The sequence below is a fragment of the Arthroderma uncinatum genome (genome assembly GCF_011692745.1).
Source record: "Arthroderma uncinatum strain CBS 119779 chromosome Unknown scaffold1, whole genome shotgun sequence".
In the NCBI taxonomy this organism is placed as follows: domain Eukaryota; kingdom Fungi; phylum Ascomycota; class Eurotiomycetes; order Onygenales; family Arthrodermataceae; genus Arthroderma; species Arthroderma uncinatum.
In genome coordinates, this window is record NW_022983863.1 from 5828227 (window position 1) to 5837762 (window position 9536).

General features: G+C 49.7%; 1 protein-coding gene across 1 annotated transcript; it reads left to right on the forward strand.

Moving 5' to 3' along the window:
• Positions 1-6851: 6851 nt before the first annotated feature.
• Positions 6852-8582, forward strand: GIQ15_01739 (uncharacterized protein; the record flags this gene model as incomplete). The annotated part of the gene is made up of 4 exons (XM_033549156.1): positions 6852-6898; positions 6989-7861; positions 7930-8221; positions 8442-8582. The coding sequence occupies 4 exons, from the start codon at positions 6852-6854 to the stop codon at positions 8580-8582; spliced, it is 1353 nt and encodes a 450-aa protein (XP_033410107.1).
• Positions 8583-9536: the final 954 nt, after the last annotated feature.

Below are 9536 nucleotides of genomic sequence, written 5' to 3' on the forward strand. Positions count from 1 at the left end.
TTGTTGTCATTCAGGTTTTTCTTTCTTTTTTTCTTTTTCTCTCCTCTTCTACATATATTCCTTGTGCATAGTATATCTTGATTATTCCTTATCCCCGAAAACTCGCCATTCTTCAGGACATTGGGTGGAGAACCAGATAGGATCTCAATGCTCATCAACATTCCATAATGGCCCGCCGGAAGATGGATCCACAGTTTTACCATGAAGCGAGAAGCAGGTTGTAGGAACACGGTAAAAAGGAACGAGGGGAATGGAGACGAGACGCCATTAAGCGAGGCAACCATGGCAATGCATCCCTCTCGGGTTGTAATCAAATATCTGACTCCAAGAAAAGCACTAACAATACCTATGTCGGTTGAGATAAGGAGTATGAGAATGATGTGTGATTGCACATTTTACGCTTTAAAAATCGCCAATTTTGCAGATCATGGGCCCCCTGATTACCACTGCATGAAAGGCGCCACGACCTTGTAATGATGCTTCGGGGAAACGTCGAGCTGCATCCGGCTGCCATCTGGGGGGGCACTTCATGTAGCCAGGATGCTTTAACATGCTGCACGTACAGAGCACGTAGCTCGAACATGTTCCTTGACCCAATTATACAACAGGCGCGTTGTCAAAACAGGGCAAGGGTGAGCCGTTCGTGCATATGCATTATGCACTGTCTGGCCGTGGAGTGACCACCAACATCCACCATCAAGCAAGGATGGAAGAGAAGCTCGTTTAAGAAAATAAATCAATTAAACGTCGTCACTCGGTAGCAGCAAAGTCTTGGAACGGAATTATTCCGATTCTACTTACGGAGCTAGTGGTATGATGTTCTCCCATTGAGAGGCCACTTGAGCTGATCCAGCAGCCAATTCTCATATAGGCCTGCCACATAGATGGCCGTGTCATGAGCCTCGGGCTATACATAGTATAGGCAGTGCTCCATCTGACACAGGCCGAGGCAGTAGTCCGGACCTACAGAAGCGACCACCGGAGAGAGCATTCTAGACGCAGCAGCACTCCGATGCATGGCCATGGTATCCACGGGCAACCTGACTCTCGCCGCCCGAAAGACGAGGAGCCCGTATCGACAAGATTCTGTTCTGAACCGAGAGCTCGGGCAGGAAGCAGGAATCGCCGGATGTCGCAGGTGGTATCAGCTATTTTTCCTGTTAGAGTTCGATCGGTCCAACGACCTAAAGGAGAGTGCTCGCACCCCAATGGCCACATAACCAGCCAACACGTGCAGGCGTTCGAGGTGAAACTGTCGAATAGGCAGGAAACACACCTTGTTTGATTAGGGGCCAACTCTTTGTCTGGCTTCAGAGCAGAGGGAGAGGGAGAGAGCTATTTGCGGCGCGGGCGCGGTGATGAAACATGAAACGGTGACGATAAACGTTGTCGACAGCGTGAATAAGCGAATCAAAAAGCATCTACTCCGTAACTTTCGACCACATGCTTGTCTTCGGAAATAAACGAGATAACTAAGATACGAACTGAACTTGTTCGTCCTGGGGTTGTTTGACGGCCGAAGTTCGGCCTCCCGGTGTCTGATCCCGTAGACAACGGCTTCAGGTTGAGGAGCGAATCGAGACGCCGTTGAAACTCGACCGAAACTGCTGCTGCCGTTGAAAGATTAGCTGGAGTCCACCTCAAACAAGCGACGGACGATCGCAGCAACGAACAGCAAAAAAAGAAAAGAGAAACGAAAAGAAAAAAAGAAAGAAGACTTGACAAAAGCAAAGAGAACAATGGACGGATAACGCTTGTTCCTTGCATTCATGGGTCCCGCGGTGGACCCAACATCAAGCAACCTTAAGCGTCCTTCCAGAAGAACAGAATGGAAGGAGGATGGATGGATGGCTCTGGTACCTTGGGGCGAGGGTCGACTAGGATTTGGTATACGAAACCGAACGGCAAACGGCGACAACTACCGGATAGGCACGTAGTTACACTTTTTAGCGGCGCGAGATTGGTGGTTTGAATGGGCATGCTCGATGCCGTTTCGAGCTTCCCGCTGTCCTATGATGCTGCGTATAAAGGCGGTTGTTCAGGGTGGCACCGTATTATTCTAAATAGGGCTGAGATGCCTCTCGAAGGAAGAAAAAGTAAAGAAAATAGGTGGCATTCGGTCCATAGCTCCTATTGGATAAATATCCACCGAAATGACTTTCATCGCTCGTTGCTGGATCCCCCCTAGGGCCAGGGGTGATGTACCAGTGTGACACCTAAGTACGGAGTAGTCTAATCGTTTCCCCTAAGAAAAGGAGTTAATAATATAGACCAACCGCTAACTCACATGAAAAGAAGCGTAAACTCATCTTGCAGAGTCGAGAGCAGCCTGGAATCATCCATACAGGTGCTATACAGATGTATGCTCCGCACTGACTTGCAGTTGCTCTGCATCTTGACCCAGAAATTGTTCACCTCCAGGGTCCCATCCCATGTTCAATCTCCCTAGATCCCTATATAACATGTGGCCAAACCAACGATTTTTTCAAAGCGAGGGCTGGGGGGAGGGGAGGGATGGAAATGCTGGTGAGAATGGCCGATCTCCGACTGCCGATGCAGACATGGCATAAGTCCGTATGCACCCAACTGCGAATGACGTCGTCAAATCATCCTTGAGCCACCAATGCAACGGCTGCCACCCCCCTAATTTCTATCCAGCGCAGTGACAGGCCCTACCTGGCGATCACTGAACCCCTGACTTTGTTGAGGTAGCTTGTTCTTCGGTCAATTTGGCCTAATGCGGTAACCATCCCCAGCAGCAACCGTTGGCTTGAACATTGACTATTGGTAGCGTACGTGTACCGTTAAAATTGTAATAGTATGCGCTCTAACGGTCGGTCAGAAGGAGATGGGAAGCATTGACCACGGAAAGCCCAAATCCCTGTGATCAGACGTTATTGGAGAGCAGTGAAGATTAGCTGCTGGGATAGTGCATGCATGGCATCCGCAGAGCAGGCTGATATTGCATGATATACGGCGAAACTGAGCGGTGAAATCCATCCCGATACGGCGGCGTGCTGTCAAACGAGATAAATTATCCGTAGCATGGGGAAGGATTGTATACTACTTCTTCAGCGTTCTCCTCACATATAGACCTAGTACCCGTATATGGCGTTCGGTATATGTTAATAGCGTTGTTATGCATATACGCGTGAGTTTGGCCAGTCAACCTTCCTGCGTTCCTGGACGGTCGAGGTAGGCAGGTCGTTTACACGATGGAACATCCCGATAGCGAGCAACCGCAGCCACAGACCGACGGAGTATATCGCTGCTCTGTAGGCGACGACCACCGCATGCGGATCGGCAAGGCTTGATCATGTCAAAGTTGCGAGATAAGCAGAACCTGTGCAAGTCTTGACGGTGAAATGCCGACCATTCGTGCATCACATCGCATGGACAAGGGCAGGGGATAAGAACATTGAATAGCATAGCGTGGCACTGTCGAAGCCTCCAGAAAAGACTGCATTGCAGGCCCACTGACCGGGTCTCTATCATGCTACGGCTCCGTACACGAAAGGTGTATCGCGATGGGAGGCGACTCTGGCCAACGCTAATCTATCAGACATGCCCTGTCTCAAGCAAGTGTCCCCAAAACTAGAAACCCCCTACAGCCTATGATCGACTGACATCTCGTTAGTGAAGTGTGTGTGGTTCGATACTCGCGAATCTCTGTCAGATCACACCTGGATCAACAGGGGAGGGGGGACCTTGTGTCTTGCTGGGAACAGGCTATATACGCAGAGACGACAGAGACGAGAGAGACGACAACCTCTCTTTGGGTCTTCGATGTCAATATACATCTATTGGTTCCACGCCGTTCTCATGCGTCGGGGAATATATGTCCGAAAGAGAAGACGGACATGCATACCAATATAAGACGCGATATCACAGATCGATCCTACCGTGCCGTATGAAGTCACCCGTGGGACTCGCATATCAACGACTCATGCCATGCATATCCACCGTTTTCCTCCCTCCACACGCCAGAGAGAGAGAAAAAAAGGAAATATCAAACTCAAACGGTCAAGAGTCCTAGGATTGGCTCCCCCACGCCCAAAACCTACAGTCTAAAAAGCCGTGTGGTCAGCTAGTTAGATTGCTGCAACTCACGTTCGGACGATGAACGGCAAGGTAGATCGCCGCTAGGGTACTAGTCGTTTGAGGCGTTGTCTCTCGCACCCAATCAGTCTACGCTACGGCATAATTGCACGGCATGTTTTATGATGTCAAGTTACCGATGCTACCAGACACTCTGCTCGGCCTTCGCGACCAGGACCAGCCGGCAGAGCAGTGGTCACTTGGATATTTTCCTCCAGCTCAGTTCAGCCAGCCGGTTCCTCCAAGGTAGACGCAAAGCTGTATTGATTGGCAAAGCTTCTCCGCATATCTCTGGTGGGTTTTGCTGTTAGGATAGGGTGGGCTACTGGTTGAGGAATGGTGTGATATCCCGGTGAAACTGATGCATCGGGTGGATCCTGTTCTCGCGTTTGGCAAGTTTCCTGCTCCAGCCTCCACAGCCTTCAACCAAGATGGAGGAGGCTGGTTTGGATAGGCTGGGGGAGTGGTGCACACGCGCTGTTATTTCCCCTTCCCGTTCTCCCATCCTCCACTTATATCCTCGCTAATCCTTTCAGGCAGGCTAGCCGGTGTGATGAGAAAGAGGAAGCCCGCCAACAGCAGGCTAGGAAACGTCCGATTAAGTATTCCGGGCTCGAGTATGCTCATGTCACACAGGCGGTAGGGAAGAGAGACGAATGGCAAAGGTAAATTGAACCTAGGAAGAACATCACCCCTTCGATCACGCGAACGGTGTGGTATATATGGGGTACTCTATACATACAATAGACTATGGGGTAAGGTGTATTCGCCTCAGCCAGGGGGGGGGATCTCCCACCACTCAAACGATCAGGGATCCAACTTGGATTTTCGATGCTGTGTAGCATTCAAGTTTCAATCCCAGGGCTTGTTCGCGAATCACCAGCGAACCGATGGAGATTATGGCCCCTCTTGCCTATACTCGACCAGTTTCCGATATATACTTTTTGCCTGGTGTCGGAGGTAGCTTTGCCAACGTCTTTCTATATATATAAGCTACACTCGTTAATTGATCGGGAATCACGACATTAAGCTCGATGGCTGAAATAGTAACTTCCACACGGCATGCTGATCGGGGTTCATCTCCCTCTCCCATCCTTCTCGTATATGACGATCACCCGAAGGGGGCTCCAGTTCGTCCCTTCACACTCTCACCACCGCCTGTTTTGTCTCTACGCCCTTGTTAGGGCGAAACAGGTTGAATTTCCACCCCGCCGCTACCGTCTCCTCCCATCCGCTTCTCCACAGGACTGCTCTCTACATCTACAGAGCAGTCGTCATGCTGTGCCCATCCATTAGGGCTGGGGATTTTCAGCTCACCCGGCCACTCAACATCCCTGCGAGAGAATGGGATACCATGCCTGGCTTTATGATGGCGAAACTATGCCGGAACTCCTCTTATCTGCTCCCTTATCTTGTTCGCTATACTCCCAAACAGCTAGTACAAGCCCACTCCGTCTGTATACGTAGACCAGGGGGCTACATGCAAAGCTCCACCATGCGCCTAGGCTAGCCCAGGGAGGTTTGCAAGGGCTAATTAAGCTGTTAATTTACATTCGCGCCCATCACTGACAAGAACCCCATACCTAATAAAATAAAAAATTATAAAACAGTAATGAAAAAAAGGTAAAACCAACAGAGAGCGAGAGGAGGGAAAAAAAAAAAGCCAAATGAGAAGTTTTTTTTACTTCGGGGATAAATGGCCATTCCAACCACTCTTTGACAAAAGAAAAGAAGAAGAAGAAAAAAGCAAGCAACGAAGCGAGAAAATGCCAACAATAAACTCATTAAAAGAAGAGTTCTGGAAACCCGAATTGCTTTTTCAGGTATACCGAGTGAGTGAAGCTTAAACTGGCCGCAGGAGCTTGCTTTGTAGGTGACAGCTGCTCTACCCTTTTTAATTATATTTCAACTGCATGAACCCCCCGAGCGAGATATTCACTTGATTCGCTTTTGCTTTCTGTTGAGGCCCGAACAGAGCTGCCAATTGCGGTCCATGATGTGAGAATTGTGTATTGTGGACGGAGTTTACCATTTTTCAAGCTTGATCTCTCTCAACCTCTCCTTGTTTCTACTTGCTCCCACTCCCCTCCCCCCCAATTTTTTCATACTTATTTTTATATATATCTTCCTTCTTTTTTTCTTTTCTTTTTTTTTTTTTATATTTTAATCCTTACGAAGCTCTCCACCGGAAAGTTTCTTTATCCTCGTGAAGGGCCCGCCGATTACCTTACCTTGTTCCACTCTAATGACCATTCCACTCTTCACTCATCCCTCCTGGATCTCAAAAGACCGTTGTTCTTATTTGAGAGCCTTCGTCGACCACTGAGCCGTCTTCTCTTATTCTTCTTCGTCTTTCCATTTGGGTACTCAACCTTAATTATAAACCTCGGCCGTGTTGCTTAATTTCATTCCCTTTCTCTCCCTTTCACTCCTTCATTCATTGCATTCTCCTCTTCTACTTCTTCTTCATTCTGCATTTCGGTCATTTCGCCCGGCATTTTCCACTTCACTCTCCTATATCTAGCCCTGCTGCCGCCTGTGTGTTGTGTGTGTTTTTGCTCTATCAATTGCATAAACATCCAAGACTGCATCGTGTTGACCAAGCCATATGAAGTGTCACAGCAAACCGCGAGACTAAATAGCTGGGGATCGGATTGCCTCTCTGCAGGCAAAGGCGAGCTGATATCGAGAGACATCTCTAAGCCAGGAGCTAGAGCACGGAATTGTTGCATTTGGAAGAGAACGAAGCCACCATGATGACCTTCGAATTCACATATCTTTTGGCCTTCAAGCTGTTATTGTAAGTGGCAGCCAGTTTCCTCCGTCCAGCTTGTATTTTTTATTTTTTTTTATTTTATTTCATGTTTGGCGCATTCTAACCCTGTCGTAGTGTGTACCGGTACCTGCGATTGGTTGTGAACCTGTTTGCAGTATGGACGTTTCGACCAATACCACCACCAGAGAACCCAACTTTGACATCACAAGATGTATCCATCATCATCCCCTCGCTGTCTGGCTGTGGAGAGGAGTTGGAGGAGACGATCCGTACCATCCTGCTCAACGAGCCGTACCAGATCTTCCTGGTGACCATCGACGCCAACCGCGCCAACGCAGAGCGCATGCTGAAGAAGATGCCAGCTTCCCGGACAAGAATCCAACTTCTCAGCATCCCCAAGCCCAACAAGAGACGGCAGATGGTGCGCGCCATCCCTGAGGTGCGGACGGAGATCACCATCTTCGTGGACGACGACGTTAGCTGGCCCAAGACAGAGCTCAAATGGATCCTGGCAGTGTTCGACAAGGATCCCATCTACGGCGGCGTAACCACATGCCAGCGCCTGCGGAGGGTCGGCGCACCGCTGTTCTCGATGCAACGGGCCTGGGACTTCCTCGGTGCTCTGTATCTAGAACGTCGAAATTTCGATTGCGCCGCCACCACGCATATGGATGGCGGGATGCCCTGCCTGTCGGGACGGACCGTTGCGTACCGAACCAAGATACTCCAGGACCGCGAGTTCACGCTGGGCTTCACCAACGAGGAGTGGTGGTTTGGACGCTACGAGCTGAACGCAGACGACGACAACTTCCTCTCGCGCTGGATGGTCACTCACGGCTGGGAGACGTACTTCCAATATCACCCCGAAGCGGAAATCCAGACGACGCTCGAGGACAACCCGCAGTTCCTCAAGCAGTGCGTCCGCTGGTCTCGCAGCAACTGGCGCAGCAACCTGACTACTTTGGTACAAGAACAGGTAGTCTGGTTGTAAGTATCTCTCTCAAAATAACAATACAAAAAAAAAACAATTATAGATGGCTAACTTGGATATGCAGCCGCCAACCATGGAGCACCTATGCCGTCTTCCTGACGACGCTCTCCCCGCCCGCGCTGGTCGGCGACCTATGTCTTCTCGCCTTCTGCTACAAGGGAACAGAGGCCTGGGACCCCCAGCAGCGAGCATGGGCATTTCAGGCCCTGCTCCTCTGGATGTTCGTGAGCAAGTTCATCAAGCTGCTGGGCCACTACATACGGTATCCGGCCGACTTCCTGCTGCTGCCCGTCTCTATCTTCTTCGGCTACTTCCACGGCCTCATCAAGCTGTATGCCGCCTTCACTCTCAACGTGGTAAGCATCCTCTCTTCTTCTTTTCATGTGTCAAAACACCCGCTGCGTTGTCCTGGCGGCTTCTGGGCCGTTCCGAAGGAGCCAACCCTGCCTCCCTCTTTGTTTCACCTCCCTGTCCACACAGCAGTCCAAAAAGTCAAGTTTAATTTGTTATCTTCTTCTTTTCTCGCTGCCGTCTGAGTTGCAAACGAAGTCACTAAAGCCGTATTTCTTTCTCCAGACTACTTGGGGCACCCGTGAAGGCGCCGATGTCAGCGATACCGACCGCATGCGGGAAAAACAAAATTACGAGATCCTCGCTCCCAACCCAAAAACTCACAACCTCCGTCAACCTTCGCCGCCACTACAGGAGAAACTGTAATATGGGCTCATGTAGCTTTCAATAGTTTCTCCCTTGCGGCTTGCTGGACAAGTTCGACGACAACGCACGCACATGCGACAGCATCGACCTCCGACCTTCGACCACCGACATAGAACACTAACCTTCCTCGCCAGTTTTCCTGCTTCACGGCTTGCACAAGAGAAACCAGAAAGAAAAAAAAAAGAACGAGGATTCCTATCGGCCCACTCTTTTGAGTATGTGCTATGTAGCATCCATGTATGCAAGCATCCGAATAAGGAAAATCCCGTTTCCGCATCGCCGACCCTCAGGCATCCGTATAAATCTGTGCTCCATACCATGGCACGGAATACGGAACGGAGGCATCCTCGCTGGTCGAAACAACACTTCATCCCCCCCTTACACACATATTACACACATACCTCGCGTTCCTCGCTTTCCATGACGTTAGCGAGCGGCGAGCGTCTGCAACTGGTGGCTGAATTTGAAACTTCGGCAGACGGGCAAGCTTCAGACAAGGAACCCTTCCAACCCCGTATACGATTTGTGCGATATCAAGTACCCCCACATACCCGGAGCAAAATACTCTTTTTTTTATTTTCAAAGCTACTGCGCTGCAGTACAACCAACTCTGGAGTGCACTTTTTTTTTTTTTAGATTGAGCACAGATTCGATCATGCTGGCTGGATCTTTTATTGTTATGTGTGTTACTGTCGCCAAGGCTCATGCAACCTAACACCTATCCCGACGAGGCATTCCATGGCAAAACCACCTGGCTCAGAGAGGTCCAAGAAGTCTTGAACAAAGGCTGCCATTGATTGCAGGGGGCAGGTCCCGGCCATGAAGCGGAAAACGGCGCTTACTCCAAACATCTCTCCCATTTACCACTCAACGGGAAATACCCATATCTTTTGAACCCTGGAGGTGCATAATTCATACCTTTTCTTAAAAAGAGAGACATTCATGACTTGGAAC